This window comes from Alosa alosa, chromosome 18 (genome assembly GCF_017589495.1).
Source record: "Alosa alosa isolate M-15738 ecotype Scorff River chromosome 18, AALO_Geno_1.1, whole genome shotgun sequence".
NCBI lineage: Eukaryota > Metazoa > Chordata > Actinopteri > Clupeiformes > Clupeidae > Alosa > Alosa alosa.
The window spans coordinates 25,484,473-25,501,057 of record NC_063206.1 but is presented as its reverse complement, the minus strand read 5'-3'; the positions used below and the strand labels follow the sequence as shown (position 1 = coordinate 25,501,057).

Below are 16,585 nucleotides of genomic sequence, written 5' to 3'. Positions count from 1 at the left end.
TATATACTGATGACTTTGCCAAGCCTGAATCCACGTCTAAAGCTAAAACAAACTGTAGGCTCTGTATGATCGTAAATCTCTTGTAGACTGTACGTTAGTTAATGAGGAAATGACATTTTGACTCACAGATAATCTTTAATATTTGTTCCTTCTTTAAGGATTTCCCTTTTCTTTGGGAACCGCTCACACTAATTAAAAAATTCTTCTCCATGTAGAAGTGTAGAACACTGAGACCCTCCTATCATCTGACATTTTTATCTTTGTACATTATTTTTTAGACTGGAGTTCTGATAAGAATATTTCGCTGCTCTTCAAACTGTGACAAGAAAGACCTATTATATTATGTTATATTATTCTATTGCAAGAACTCCTATTCTATTCTATTCTATTCCATTCCATTGCATTGCAAGAACTAGTGACTCATGTCTGCTGAAAGTGTCACTCCAGCTGTATGGCGGTGGTCATTGCTAATAGCTAATGATCTCCGGTTGCGTGTGTGTCGTCCCTCAGGAGCTGAAGGAGGACAACCAGGTGCTGCTGGAGACCAAAGCATGCTGGAGGACCAGCTGGAGGGCAACCGAGCGCGCTCGGACAAGCTGCACGAGCTGGAGAAGGAGAACCTGCAGCTCAAGGCCAAGATCCACGACATGGAGATGGTGAGGAACTGAGCGTGCTCAGTAGGGAGAGCGCGGTGGGAGGGGGAGAGGGAGACATGCTGTGGACATTCCTCTGTGTGCAGCGTCAGCCTCTCTGTGTGTATGCCTTGGCCGAGTGTGTGTTTACGCATTTATGAGTCTGAGTCTGGAGAATGGTGCTGGAGGGTGGATGGCTAAAGTTAGCAGTGTATACAGGTTAAACTCCGTTGAACCTCATTTTTAAAGTGGACAGTTGAGCATAGTTAGCATATGTTTTTTATTATTATTATTACAACTCCCTTTTTCTTATTTGTTACCACTGTAGCCAAAAAAGGAAATGATTATATGAGTATACTATTGCATGTTTATTTTGTTTGTATTTCTTATCTGACCGTTTGAAGATTTGTCTGTGTATTTTTTTTATTTATTATTTTTTGTAACTTGTTTCTACCCCAGGAGCGGGACATGGACCGTAAGCGCATCGAGGAGCTGCTGGAGGAGAATCTGACGCTGGAGATGGCTCAGAAGCAGAGCATGGATGAGTCCCTGCACTTGGGCTGGGAGCTGGAGCAGCTCTCCAAGACGCCCGACCTCACAGAGGGTAACGCCGCACGTCTAGCACTGACCTCTTCAAAAGGAGGTCTGGGCACCCCGGGGGTCCTCAGAGATGCTACACAGGGGGCCACCAAATCCTTTTTACAAAAAAGAAGAGGATAGTTAAAAAAAGTGCTCTAAATATATTAGAGGGTCAGTAATTATTACATTAACTACAGAAAGTACTTGACACTGTAGGCCTCTTTATACATTAATGTTGGGCCAGTTTGATAAGCACACAAAGCATTTATTATAAAACAAGGCATTACAATGTTATCTATCACAATAACATCAATACCCTGCAACATACCTCTAAAGTATATGCAGCAGGCGAATAGGGGGTACCTCCAATGTGTCTTTATCAGCGACAAGGCCCTTGGCCTGCAAAACGTTGGATAAGACCTCTGGGTTAGCGTTAGCATTAGCATCAGCAGTAACAGCCTGTGGCCCCCAGGCCCCTAGAACCCCACTGCCCACAGTACGGCAGCCCTGCCCTCTTAAACCCGACTCAACAGATTGGGCCGGCCGATGCTTAGTCACACATGATTGATTCCTGTAATTAATATCTAATGACTGCGAGAGCTGGATTAGCGCCAAGCCTGCTTTTGACAGGGACGCTAATGAGTTTAACTGATCCTAAAGCAGGATAAACCACTGTTTGTTTTAAAGTAATGAGACCAGGTTCTGGTAAACAATAACAATGGACTGTATAAGTACCTATGTCCTACACTCTGGTATTTCCATGTAATATTAGCCGAGTCATTAAGTGTGTGTGTGTCATGTTGTATTGGATTACTCATTGAATATCGTGTGTGTGTGTGTGTGTGTGTGTGTGTGTGTGTGTGTGTGTGTTTGGTTGCGTGCCTACAGTACCTCAGAAGTCTCTGGGCCATGAGGTGAACGAGTTGACGTCGAGCCGTCTGCTGAAGCTGGAGAAGGAGAACCAGGAGCTGCTGAAGACCGTGGAGGCGCTGAAGGGAGACGAGCCCGGCGAACGCCTCCGCAAGGCTGACCGTGAGGTCAACAGGCTCACACAGAGGGTACGCAGGACGCCCCCACACCTCTCTTTGTGTGTGTAGGAGGCTCCAGACAAAGCTCAACAGACAGACACACACACACACACATTCACACACACACACACATTCAGACACACACACACACACACATTCAGACACACACACACACATTCAGACACACACACACACACACACACACACACACACACACACAGAGATGCGTACACTAATACACTGTACAGACACTGTACACATTCACATACTCACTAACACGCACATATGTATACACACACACTTGTACACACACGTGCATACACGTATACATACACACATGCATTCGTTTTTTACACTGCAAAGTCTGTAGCCGCAATAGTTGGATGTTTGATTCAGACCTGGGTTCATGAAGAAGACAAACAGAGCTGGAGGATAATTTCCGTGCGTTCTTGACTTGAGTGCTTGTGACTCCCAGAGCTATTTTCAGAAACCTAAGCCTTTGCTTTAAGCCTGGAATGAAAAGGCATGAAATCGCAATTTCTCTCACAATAGCAGGCACGTCAAGTTCAGAAAGCTGTAAAAAAATGAAAAAAAATAAATTTGAAATGGAAGCTAGCTTCAAAAACAGTCTGTCTGCACTGAAAATGTAACCAGTTGTGTCATTTAGTGTGTGTATGTGGGGTGAGGCAAACCAAGCCTGTTTTAACGATACCCACAGCTGCAGTGAAAAGCGTTTGATTGAAGACAATACAGACAGCCTTGTTACTGCCCCCCTCCTCCCCTCTCATCTCCTCCTCCTCCTCCTCCTCCTCCTCCTCCTTGGAAGGATGCGAGTGAAGAGAGTGATAATTACCCCAGTCACACTGGGCCTCCATCAGAGAGAGGGTGGGGGAGCTAGGAAGGAGAGAGATGGGGAGAGAGAGAGAGAGAGAGAGGAGAAAGGAGGGAGAGGAGAGAGATGGGACAGAGGGGAGAGAGAGAGAAGGAAAGAAAAAGGGAAGAGGGTGAGAGAAAGCAGGCAGTAGCAGCCTGCAGCACATGACAGGCCTGCGCTACAGCTGTGAGATCTCCCTCTTTTATCCTCCTCCCCTTTAATGCCACCCCCTGCTAACCGTTGAAATGCTACGTCTGGCCACAGACAGGCTCTGCATAATGTCTGCACTGGCTCTAATGGGTTCTGTGTGTGTATGTGTGTGTGTGTGTGTGTGAGAGTAAGGGCACATGTATCAGGGTAATGGTTTTCAATATATTTGTTGCAACCAACCATCTGATTGTTTGTTTGTACATTTATGTAATCGTTGCAAGTGAGTTTGTGTCTGATTGAATTTCTGTATGTGTGTGCTTGTGTCTGTGTGTGTGCATGATCTGTGTGTGTGTGCAGCTGGAGCAGCTGGAGGCTGAGTTGCGTGTGGACAGGGAGAGCCTGCGGAACGCGGAGAACCTGAGTACAGACCTGATGAAGGAGAAGGCCCAGCTGGAGAAGACCCTGGAGATGCTGAGGGAGAACTCGGAGAGACAGGTATGACGGCACAGCACAGCACAGCAAGCCAAGCCAAGCCTCAGCAGCACAGTACCAAGGGTGATTTGTGGCGTGTTGTTTTGCAGAATCAAACATGCCTGCTTTTAAACAAAAACAAATCAGTGCTGGAGGAGTTTTGGGGGCAGGATGTATTTGTTTTATTGAATTTGGAATGCAACATGGCCCAAACAGCATTAGGACTCATTTGGAAGTGTCTGGATTGAATTTGAGCAGTAAAGAGGGGAGTCTTTGTGGGAGCTCCGGTCCCAGTATTGGAGAGGCACTAGGTGAAGGACAGTGAATGAGCACCAGACAAGATTTAACTGATGCAGAAAGGCTTCATTCATAAAGCTGTACTGGACAAGGGCAAATGGCTAGAGAGTGATTGCTTTGTGGCATGCCATCTTGGTCAAGGCTGTTGGAATTGGCCCCATTCTCACACACACACACACACACACACACACCCCAATCAGAGTGAATAGACTGTTGGCTATGCTCAATGGGCACGTGCTTCCAAATCATTGCTTTTGAAAGACATGATGTTAATCTGAAGTGACTGTTTGTTTAGCCGCTGTATGGCTCTCTGATCTGCACTGACCCTCCTCTCTGTGTTCACATGTCCAGGTGAAGGGGCTGGAGCAGGAGAACGAGCACCTGAACCAGACCGTTTCCTCCCTGCGGCAGCGCTCGCAGGTGGGCGCGGAGGCGCGCGTCAAGGACGTGGAGAAGGAGAACCGCGTCCTGCACGAGTCCATCAAGGAGACCAGCGGCAAGCTCAACAAGCTGGAGTTCGAGCGCAAGCAGCTGCGCAAGGACGTGGAGCTGTACCGGGAGAAGGGCGAACGCGCCGAGGAGCTGGAGATGGACATGCAGCGGCTGGAGCGCGAGAACGAGACGCTGCAGAAGCGCCTGGCCTCACTGGGCATCACCTGCGAGAGAGTGGAGGCGCTGGAGAAGGAGAACGCCGAGCTGGAGGCCGAGAGCCGCAAGCTGAAGAAGAAGGTGGACTCTCTGCGAGGGACGGCGTTCCAACTGGAGGCCCTGGAGAAGGAGAACGCGCAGCTGGACGAGGAGAACCTGGAGCTGCGGCGCGCGACGGAGAACCTCCGCTCGGTTGGCTCCAAGGCGGCGCAGCTGGAGATGGAGAACCGCGAGCTGGAGAACGAGAGGAGCCAGCTGAAGCGAAGCCTGGAGCTCCTCAAGGCCTCGTCCAAGAAGAGCGAGCGTCTGGAGGCCAGCTACCAGGGCCTGGACACGGAGAACCAGCGGCTCCAGAAGGCGCTGGAGAACAGCAGCCGCAAGATCCAGCAGCTGGAAGGGGAACTCCAGGACGTGGAGTCCGAGAACCAGAGCCTGCAGCGCAGCCTGGAGGAGCTGAAAATCTCCAGCAAGCGCCTGGAGCAGCTCGAGCAGGAGAACAAGGTGCTGGAGCAGGAGAGCTCGCAGCTGGAGAAGGACAAGAAGCAGCTGGAGAAGGAGAACAAGAGGCTGAGGCAGCAAGCCGAGATCAGGGACTCCAAGCTGGACGACGACAACCAGCGGATCTCCCATCTCGAGAAGGAGAATCGGGTCCTCAACAAGGAAGTGACCACACTGAAAGACTCATGCAACAGGGTCAAAGACCTGGAGAAGGAGAATAAGGAGATGGTCAAACAGGCCACCATTGATAAGAAGACACTGGTTACGTTGAGAGAGGTATGTTCATTTATGTTGAAATGCTGGAATACCAATTTGGAGTATTGCTGATGCCAGATTTTAGCAATTGTTTAGATTTGTTACTAGAGTACATAATTATAAATCCAATGTTGTTGGACACACACAGTATACTTATTATGAAGGCATCATGAATAGGGCACAAACTTGATGTTACATAAGCAGCCTCAAATTAATAAAACATTAATGGCAACTGATTAGCCGTAAATGAGCATTAATGAGCATTCATTAGTCTGATCGCGTCAGTGCTGTGTGAGTCAGTGCTCTGTGTTGATTATGGCCTAGGAACTGGTGAGTGAGAAACTGAAGACCCAGCAGATGAACAACGATCTGGAGAAACTGACTCACGAACTGGAGAAAATTGGCCTCAACAAGGAGCGTCTGCTGCATGACGAACAGAGCTCTGATGACCGGTAATATGCAAAGACTTTCCCCACATGAGCTCACACATACAGTCAAGTGTATCAACTAAAGGCATAGCCATTGTGACAGATCCCACAGAATAAACACAAAATAAAAGCCAAAAGTAATAACTTAGTTGGTTAAAAATGTGACCCTATAAAGTCTTTACTTTTCTAAAACTGTATATGCATTCAGCAATCTTGACTGTATTTTGATAATTTCCCAGCAGTGACTTCCCTATCTGCATGAGTACTGTAGTAGTGGCAAACGGGCTTGAGGAGAACCCCCGTTTTGAATGAGTTTGCATATTACTGGTGCATTGCTGCAGGTACAAACTGTTGGAGTCCAAACTGGAGTCGACGCTCAAGTCCTCGCTGGAGATCAAAGAGGAGAAGATCGCCGCCCTGGAGGCCAGACTGCAGGAGTCCTCCAACCTCAATCAGCAGCTACGGCAGGAGCTCAAAACAGTGCGTGCTACTCTGGAACACCAACAATTAAGATCACCACCATTTTACTTTGCATGTTTAAGTCCATACTATGTAGGAATACTCTGTTGTAGTAGTAGTAGTAGTAGTAGTAGTAGTATAAAGAGAAGGGAACAATGGCGACTGTTGTAGATGGCATCTGATTGGTTGTTTTTCTCCCTCCCCAAATCTTCTTGTTGGCTCTGTCCAGGTGAAAAAGAACTATGAGGCCCTGCGCCAGAGGGAAGAGGAAGAGCGCATGGTGCAGAGCTCGCCCTCTAGAGGCGGGGAGGACTCCCAGGTGGTCCACAAGTGGGAGAAGGAGAGCCAGGAGGCCACGCGGGAGCTGCTCAAGGTCAAGGATCGCCTCATCGAGGTCGAGAGGAATGTGAGTGAGCCCAGACCGCCACATCAAAAAGCGCACGTCTCCCACTAAACGCCACTTTCTAAATCCAGCCATGCAATTTAAAACGTCACCGACCAGACGCGTATAACCCTGCTGACGATGTGCGTTTGGGTTTACAGAACGCCACCCTGCAGGCGGAGAAGCAGGCGCTGCGCTCGCAGCTGAAGCAGCTGGAGACCCAGAGCAGCAACCTGCAGGCGCAGATCCTGGCCCTGCAGCGGCAGACGGCCTCCCTGCAGGAGAACAACACCACCCTGCAGACCCAGAACGCCAAGCTACAGGTCCGCTCTCTCTCTCTCTCTCTCTCTCTCTCTCTCTCTCTCTCTCTCTCTCTCTCTCTCTCTCTCTCTCTCTCTCTCTCTCTCTCTCTCTCTCTCTCTCTCTCTGCTCCCCCATCCCTTACTCCTGACCCTAAGCATCTCTCGTACTCTCTCACTCACAAACTGCGGGTCTGACCTCCATCTTGTTCTCTCCCTCTGGGCTCCTCCACCCCTAACTCTGTCCACTAGCATAGCCTCGCTCACCCAGCCTGTCCTCCTATGCTACTCCTAATACGTTGAGATCAAACCTCTTGTCATGGATTACTGTCAAGCCTGAGTGATGGGAGAGGGAAATCCCCATGTTAAATCCAGCCCCAACATCAGTCTGGAGACAGCAGCAAGAGAGAGAGGGGAGAGGACGGGGGGGGAAAACAAGGTCACAGAGTCGAGTCAAATTTAGCCGTGGAAGTTTAGCTTTCCTGCTGCTGCGCCCGAGAGTAATTACACGTTTCCCTCTGCGCCGAGCACTTTCCATTAGTGCCCGCAAAAAAAAAAAAGTGCTTGCAAGAGTGTTGTTGAGCAGTGCAAACTGGCACCGTACAAAAATGTGCCAGTCAGAAAGACATCAGCTCATGGCGCCGTGCCCCCTAATGCCCAGTAATCTGATGTTGTGCTGGTGCAGGGGGCTGTACTCTGTGGAATTATATGATCAGTGTGCCAAGGGCACCCTGCTTCAGCACCGAGTCCAGTACAGTACAGAAGTAGCAGTGTGGTGATGTTCTCAATATGGAGGAGATGTAGCATCCGTGTCCTATACCACATATGGGTGCAGTGCCCACTGGGTCCAGTCAAAACCATGTACATTTCACAAACCCACTTCCTATTTTTGCCTACTCATTTCCTAGTCATTTACTGACCTATGAAATAGGTCAAAAGCCTCCATATATAAAAAGAATGCTGTAAGTTTCTCAGACATCTTCCTAATCCTGTCTGTTTCCGGCTGCGCCCCCATGGCAGGTGGAGAACTCGACGCTGAACTCCCAGAGTGGCGCGCTGATGGCTCAGACGGCGCAGCTGCAGAGCCAGCAGTCGAGCGCGGAGGGCGAGCGCGACGGGGCACTGCGCGAGCGCGAGGAGCTGCGCTCCACCTACGAGCAGCTGCTCCGCGACCACGAGAAGCTGGCCGCGCTGCACGAGCGGCAGGCGGCCGAGTACGAGGCCCTCATCGGCAAACACGGCGGCCTCAAGAGCACCCACAAGAGCCTGGAGGTGCAGCACCGCGACCTGGAGGACAGGTGAGCTGCACTGGGCAGTCTGGGGCTTTTACAATGGCCAAGAACTGTCGCAGTGAGAGTCAATATATACTGCAATTCTGTTGTAGGCCCCACAAAACAATGACAACAGTGAGCAATGTAGCTGTATCTGGGTCCTTACACTTTAAGCCAAAAGCAATCCTCAATATTAAATTTAAAATTAATATATGTGGTATTTATATATGATATTTTTATGTATTTGTACCAAACATCATCCCTTTTTAGTCCCTCACTTTTGTCCTCTGTAGCTGTTGTGGTATAGTTTGTAGTAACCATTGATTTGATGTGTATTTTAATTTTTAAATGTAAACTGATTTTGAAGCAGTTTGACAGAAAACTGTGGTTGTGTTGGTCACATGAGCTATAACTTCCGGTATCCTCACGTTGCATCATGTCCGTCATGTGCTTGTGTGCGTGTGTGTGTGTGTGTGTGTGTGTGTGTGCCTATCTCAGGTACAACCAGCTGCTGAAGCAGAAGGACCAGTTGGAGGAGCTGGAGAAGGCCCTGAAGGTGGAACAGGAGAAAATGCTGACCGAGAACAAGAACCACGAGGCCACCGCCGCCGAGTACCGCAAGCTGAAGGACGAGAATGACCGGTAAGTACGGGATGAGGAGGAGGAAGGGGGGAATGCGTGGAGAACCATGAGATGCTGGACACCAGGCTGTGTTATGTGGACACAGACCTGCACCGCAAGCTGTATGACCTCTCTTGAAGGATTTCAGTATTTGTGCTTGGAATTGGAAAAATCTGAATGCAAATTTTGATTAAAAGTGAGTTTTTGCATTCCTCCATTTGAGAGGTCTAGATAGATAGATAGATAGATAGATAGATAGATAGATAGATCTTTATTGATCCCTAGGGGAAATTCAAGTCTTGTTACTTGTGAGATGTCTTGTATAAGACTTGTATGCTTAATGGTGAGGTCAGTGATTTATAATCTTCTACCATTTTTGTGGAACTATTCTTGTTGAGCAATATTCTCCCCTCTGTCCTCTGGCTGCCTGTTCCTATTGCTCTGTGTTCTACACAATAAAACTGTTAACCACAATCAAGAACTGCATCTTTCATGAATGCGATCATCAAAGTGTCTGCTATTTACCTCTTTCACTGACCTCTCATAACTAAGCCGATTGTCCCCCTCTGCTGCGTTTGTCCAGGCTCAACCAGACGTACCAGCAGCTGGTGAAGGAGAACGAGGGCCTGCAGTCTGACCACAAGACCGTGAAGAGCCAGCTGAACGCCGCCAAGCTGGAGCAGACTCGTCTGGAGGCCGAGTTCTCCAAGCTCAAGGAGCAGTATCAGCAGCTGGACATCACCTCCACCAAACTGACCAATCAGTGTGAGGTATGGCACCGCCACGCCACACGAAGTGTGTCCGCGGGGTCTTAAAAAGTTGTTAAAAGTCTAAAATTTCAATCTCAATTTTAGGTCTTAAAGTCTTTTTTTAGAACATCTCTAACACACACCGACAGGAGGTAAACAACTCAACCATTCAGTATCCTCACACTGTACACAAACAACTAGATAAATAACTATTTCCTCCAACACCCTCCATGCCATGCGCCTCCAGTAAATAAGCAAGTCCATCCCTCAGTGGCCCATCAAGTGTCCTTGACTCCATCGATTGATGTTTGTGCTTCTGCACTTGCAGTGCAGTTATTTGTAAGGTACTCTGGGAAGGCGCGTCCAGTCATCGACTGGGTGTAATATGAGGAAGTGATGAGATTACGCTCGTGCTGGAAACAGACCGAGACAGCGGAGGATTTCGGTTCAGGCAGAGTTCAAGCCTACATATACTCACGCTCAAAAATCCACTGCGGTGCCAGTGTAGGTTGGCTGTGTGGAAGTATTGACATTCTCATTGAGTCGAGCGTGATTTATGAAGGCAAATGGGTCTCCGTGGACATGAATGTGCACCTAAGGAATGTGTGAACATACCAGAATGTAGAAGCTCTGACACTGTCTGTGGGAGGCAATAGCAAATCCCAAAGGAGAGTGCCGAGGCATGTCCTGGCATTGTGTTTCATGGAGGCGAATCGTGCCGTTTTAACCAGCTGTTCCTGCTGGGGTGGTGGATTATGCAGACTGGATTATCTGTTTTTGCGCATGTGTTTGCATGATATTGTCAGTTCATGAGCCTAAGCACATCTTCTCTCTCCCGAACGACCCCCAACTCCCACAGCTACTGAGCCAGCTGAAGGGGAACCTGGAGGAGGAGAACCGGCACCTGCTTGACCAGATCCAGACCCTGATGCTGCAGAACCGGACACTGTTGGAACAGACCATGGAGAGCAAGGACCTGTTCCACGTGGAGCAACGACAATACATGTGAGCAGCCATTTCCCCCATGATGTACACCCTGAGCTGTAAACCCACAGCTTTACGCTACTCTGCCCAGCACTAAATCCCAGCTTTTTTGGTGGCTTTCACTGCCACTGCTCTTTTTGGGGCCAGACCTCCAAACGCATGATCCACACTGCAGGCCCTTCACCTTTGTTTTACTCTCATACCCATCATGTCTTTGTTTCAGTGGACCACTGGGAACTGTCTGATCAGCGTATTATTTATGTATTTAACATCTAACTGATTGTCATATTTTTCTTCCCTTATTTCTTTCTTTCTTTTCTTTCTTTCTTTCTTTCTTTCTCTTTCTTTCTCTCTCTCCCTCACTCCCTCCCTCCCTTTCTGGCACAGTGACAAACTGAACGAGCTGAGGAGACAGAAGGAGAAATTGGAAGAGAAAATAATGGACCAGTACAAGTTCTACGACCCCTCGCCTCCACGCAGGTAAACATATGTGCATGGTTAGCCTGAGCAGCTGCTCATGCGCTGACCTCTCGTTTCGCTGGCAGAGGATCGGAGTTAAACCCTAAACCTAGCAAAGACATCTTAGTATTCCTTCTGTGCATGCATGTGTGTTTGTATGTCTGTGAGAGAGACTGAGGTGTGTGTGTGTGTGTGTGTGTGTGTGTACACAGAGTGGGAGTACCTGAATTAATATCTGTGATCCGACAGACTTCTTATAATAAAAACCCTGTAGTGTAATCCTCACTGCCTTTGATTAGAATGCTGTTTCTATCAGACTTTTATCAGACTGTAAGTAATCAGGTAATTTTGTGATCATGTTTCAGAGCCTGGATTAGCAGGTATTTGTTTGTTGTGTGTTCACCTCTCTGCATGTAAACTCCTGCAGCGTTACACATGCAGTTCTCTGTGCCCTCATCCTACCCCAGACGAAAAAAAAAAAAAAAGATTCCCTGGCCTATTTAAATACATGAAACACTGTGAACCTTTAAGTGATAAGTGAACCCTGTCTGATAAATGAAATGGATGTGTCATATTGCTCATTTATCATTTGATGCTAATGTCTGTCCCTCATCTGTCTCTGGCCTGTGTTGCATGATTTTGTATTTAAACCACTGCGGGTGTGTGTATACTGAAAGGCTGTTTTTTTTATAATATGCTCCTCAAAGTCTCAGGCTGCAACTTAAATATCCCACATAGGATCCTTCTGAGCTTCTAGAAACCCCATGTCTCTATCTCTCTCTGTGTCTTGCCCCCTAACCCCCACCCCATCCTACCCCTACCCCTTCGCCCCTCTTCAGACGGGGCAACTGGATCACCCTGAAGATGAAGAAGTTGATCAAGCCCAAGAGCCGCGAGCGCATGCGCTCTCTGACCCTGACGCCCACGCGCTCCGATTCCAGCGAGGGCTTCCTGTCCGTGCCACTGGACAGCCAGGACAGCTCGTCGATAGGCTCCGGCTCCAACTCGCTCGACGACACGCTCACGCACAAGAGGAGCAACAGTGAGTGTCCGGCGGCCTCGCCAAACCGGGGCACGCCCCCTTAACATCATGACATCAGGAGTCAGATAGGGGACCGGTCAGACTGGAAAACAGGTCAGGCAGGACAGGACAGTCTAACGTCTGGCCAGCTGCTCTTACACAGGAATCACATACACTTTGCTTGGCCTGGATTTTATGTTTTTGATTATGTGAACTAGCACTAACAGTGCATAGCTTCTAGCATCCAGTAATTCTCTGAGGAAAAAAAAAGTATTTGTATGGAGCACAGAAATCAGTGCAGTTGCGCCATACATGCCATCACTCAGGCCTTTTCCAGAAACTTCTCTTCTGACGAAACAAAAAGTGTCAGGTGAGGTCAGATGGATGATTTTTACTGTAGGTCATTTTTAGAAGGCCATCAGTGAACCCAGCCCAGTTCCTGTTCACTCCTGTTCTGTTCTTTCCAGTCAGTCCAGTCCATCCAGTCAGTGAGAGAGTAGCTCATGGAAAACGCGGCCGGGGTGGATGGGTGGGGGACTTAAAAGGCTTTAATGGTTTGCTGACTCCTATCCTGTTGCTGGAAGTGTGTGTAGTTGCTCTGCTCGCTGTGCTATGCTAGTGTGGGGCCTAATACGTGTTGTGTGTTGATTTTTCCCCCCTCTCTCTTTGGCAAAAAAAAAAAGGGAAGAGAATGCAGCACACCCTATCGCAGGGTTCCTCGACTGGTATGCTTCTGGGAGAGTGGGGGAGCGACGGTGGGGTGGGCGGGTTGGGTGGGTCCATAGCCGAGATGTCCTGTCCCCCCGGGGCATGGGAACACGTTGTGACCCATCGTTCAGTGTCCATACCTATTAAAAGGTGCAATGCATCACTGTTAAGAACAGCCCAATGTCCCATAAGTAAAACTGACAAATTAGCCCAGTTACTGTTGATGCTTTTTTGTGTGTGTGTTCTTTATTATCCGTTCTTTAATGTTTTCTGTTACGTAATATCCTGGTCACTAATCACAGATTGACTGCGGAGAGGTATATGAAAGAGATTTGTCTCGGACACAAACTCTCTCCAAAACCATTGAACTCTTTGTCCTCCTATTGTGAGGAGGAACAGGCTCACTTGTAACTGAATCAGCACTGTGGTCAGATTCAAGTCACTGGACCAGTGCCAGTGATGTGGATAAGCATCCACTACTGAGGAAGACTTTAAGATATACCTCAGGCCTGCTGAATTTCTGGGCTTTTTTCCTGTGCAAATACAAAAGCTCCTTTTGTGCATTCCTTAAAGCTGCGCTGTAGTTTCCTTGGTGCCCCCCCCACCCATATTGTCCCCTCAATTGCACCCTTTAATAAAACATCACCCTTTTGTGTGTGGTGTCCTTGTGAAGTGTTTGGCTGCCAGCATATTGTCTCGGGTCTGAACCTCTTTCACAGCCATCCCAGTGTTTCTGTGTGTTTGTATTTAAGTGGTTGTGTGTGTGTGTGTGGGAATGAATGTGAGTGAGAAATTGATGGTGTGGGTGGGTGTGTGCACAAGAGAGAGACTGATTTGAGTTTGTGCATCTGTGCATGATTGTGAGCAATTGAGATTAGTGTGTGTGTGTGTGTGTGTGATGGAGAGAGGAGAGAGAGAGAGAGAGAGAGAGAGAGGGAAAGAAACTGATTGAGTATGTGTGCATGATTATGAGTGAGAGATATTGTGTGTGTGTGTGTGTGTGTGTGTGTGTGTGTGTGTGTGTCTCACTTGTCCAGTCAGTCCTCGGTGCATTGGTTTGTTCCCCTCCTGCCCCGTTGCTCTTAGCATTGTTAACACCCATCTGTTCTCTCCCCCTTCCCTTTTTGTTTTGTTTTTTCTTTTCCTCCATCTCCCCACTCGGTCGTTTCTTCATTTCTTCACGTCTGGTCACTCCTCCTTTCGCTGGTTGTCTGTCCAGTGACAGCCCTGAAGCGGCTGCCCTTTATGAGGAACAGGCCCAAGGAGAAAGACAAAGTGAAGGCCATCTACCGTCGGTCCATGTGTAAGATCTCTGGCAGTCTAGCCTTCCTCCACCCTCTCCCACCCCCCAACCCCCTTTGGCCTGTGCCTGCCGCCGACTCCTCCTCCTCCTCCTCCTCCTCCTCCTCTTCTTTTTAGTCTTTTTTTTTGTGCTCAGGTCTTCTTGTTTTGCTAAGAGTTGATGTCAGTTTAGTGCACAATTATGCACCTCACTAAGCACTGCTAAGTAACCTCTTAGGAAACCTCAAGTAGTTCCTGTGTTTTTGGCATAGCACAGTAAATGCATGTTTGCACCAGTAGCTGAAGATGGCGCAGTGGTCATGGAGATGTTCTCTTATATAGAGCGAATGTACTGGTGTTTTTGTCTTGTAATTGATATGATCATAATCCCCGTAACTCATACTGAAGTAGAACCTTAACTTGTGGTAGATTATAGATACTAGAAACTCTTAACCCTAGCTGCCCATACAGTAGCCTTTTACTTACTAGCCTCTAACTCTGTGCATTCCAGTAGCTAATTGTAGAGTAAGAATGTCCTTTTACTATCCCTTAACCCTTTGGTATCCTGTAACTAACCAGTGTGTAAGTGTGGCCTGTAGAGTAGCTCTATTGGTACCAGCAGACAGCAGGCAGGCATTGGTGTTGTGTAGTGTTGTTTGCCATCTCTGGCCGTGTGTGTGGCCCGTGGCCCCATCTTTGCTCATGGTGTGTGTGGTGTGAGTGGTGTGTCCCATCTCTTGCCCTCGGTCACTGCTGCACGGCAGGCATGGCTAACGTCCAGTAACTACCGCCTCTATCACCAACACTACTACCACCACCGCACCAACTCACTGCATCCGCTGCCCTCCACTCAGCCACCATGTTGGGAATGAAATGGAGTGTGCAGACTCTTACTGTCTCTCTGCTTCTATCTCTGTCTTTCTTTCTTTCGTTCTTTCTTTTTTCAGTTGTTGTCTTTCTTTTCTTCCTCTCAAATTTAAATTTCTTTTTCTTTTAATTTTGGTCTTCCTTCTTCTACCTCTATAGTGCTGTGTTTGAACACTTCTGTTTTGGTGTGAAGTCGTGAAGTGTTTTTGGTGTTATTTTTTTTAGTATATTTTTCTCTCTTTCTCTAGATACATTTCTCTTTTTCTGTCAGTTATGCTTCAATCTTCCAGAACTCTTTATGTCTTTCCTTTCTTCTCTGTCTACTCTCAGTCGTGCGGCTGCATTTCAACTCTGTGCATGCCACTGCTAACATGGCTGTGTGTCTCAGGCCGTTGGCGTGAGGCACGAGAGGCCCTTGCATGACTGCCTACTGCTCCCTGTGAGCAACACCTCTCTCTCCCTTTCTTTCTTTCTCTCTCTGCCTGTCTGTCTCTCTCTCTCTCTCTCTCTCTCTCTGTTTACTTTTGTCGGGGTGCTCAGTGTTCCCCCTCTACCCCCTCATACTGGGATATGTGTGGTGAGACGGGTGAGGGGGGCACAGCGGGGCATTAATCTGGCCTTCGTGTCCGTCCGTCTCTGTCCAGCAATGAACGACCTGCTCCAGACCATGGCGCAGGCCGGGGGCCAGTGGGCCGGAAGCACCGACAACCTGGACGGCCCGGAGGAGTCAGCCCCGGCAGGCCAGCGCATGAAGGAGCTGGGCTCCATGGCCTACTCCACCAACGCCATCAACTACGCCACCCTCAGCCTGCCCGCCGGACACAGGAGCAAGCAGAAGCTCAAAAACAAAGGTACAGACAGCACTGACCATCAGTACTGACACTGAATGTCTTCGTCAGCCACAGACAAAAGGCAATAGTTTGTGTGTGAACTGAATAAGTGTGCGAGTGTTTTGCTGTGTGTTTCTGAAATAAAAACAGCCATCCACTATTTTTGCAGCTTTACAGCTCAGTATTTTTTTTTTGTCTCTTCTGGACGTGTCAAACCATTTCAAGCTCTGCTGTCCATTGACCTCATCTGATGTGCTGCCCTGCCCTTGTCAGTGATGTTTTGTCAAACATATTCCGTTCCCTTGCCAACAGACAACGCTTCCTATGAGGACGTCACCCCTACATCCTCAGAGGACCCCAGTGGAACACGAGCACAAGGTGAGGGTGCCACTCCAAACACGAACGCTCCGTTCAATAGCCTAGCGCACTCCAAACACGAACGCTCCGTTCAATAGCCTAGCGCACTCCAAACACGAGACACTCTGTTCAATAGCACAGCACACGGCAGACTAATTGTCAGGCAGTTCGTCTCTTGAGTTTCCAGTGCTGTGAAAACACTGAAAAAACTAGGATATTTGTATATACTCATACTAATCAGTCTGCCACCCCATGTGCTGAGGCTGAGTGTTAGTAAACAGCATCTTGACCTCAATTTCTCCTCATTTCCTTCATTCCATCTAGCTAGTTTGAAACGCTCAGCACGCCCAGCTGTCTCCATCCTAGCTCTTCCTGACTGTGTCTGTTTTTATGATGACCAAGCGGCATGTTTCCATTTAGTCGAGGCAACTCGCTTC

The 16,585-nt window shown here is 48.3% G+C and overlaps 1 protein-coding gene across 1 annotated transcript in view; it reads left to right on the top strand.

Annotated features, from left to right (window-relative positions):
* Positions 1-16,585, top strand: part of LOC125311296 (girdin-like) — a 53,725-nt gene that overhangs the window by 31,543 nt on the left and 5,597 nt on the right. Inside the window, 20 exon segments of the mRNA XM_048269192.1 lie at positions 511-547; positions 550-656; positions 1,092-1,236; positions 2,100-2,269; positions 3,621-3,758; positions 4,383-5,453; positions 5,757-5,884; positions 6,202-6,340; positions 6,549-6,725; positions 6,863-7,024; positions 8,021-8,298; positions 8,770-8,913; positions 9,476-9,662; positions 10,501-10,646; positions 11,013-11,105; positions 11,924-12,126; positions 12,789-12,830; positions 14,039-14,116; positions 15,606-15,812; positions 16,104-16,169. Of these exon segments, the coding sequence (XP_048125149.1) occupies positions 511-547; positions 550-656; positions 1,092-1,236; positions 2,100-2,269; positions 3,621-3,758; positions 4,383-5,453; positions 5,757-5,884; positions 6,202-6,340; positions 6,549-6,725; positions 6,863-7,024; positions 8,021-8,298; positions 8,770-8,913; positions 9,476-9,662; positions 10,501-10,646; positions 11,013-11,105; positions 11,924-12,126; positions 12,789-12,830; positions 14,039-14,116; positions 15,606-15,812; positions 16,104-16,169 (3,718 nt within the window).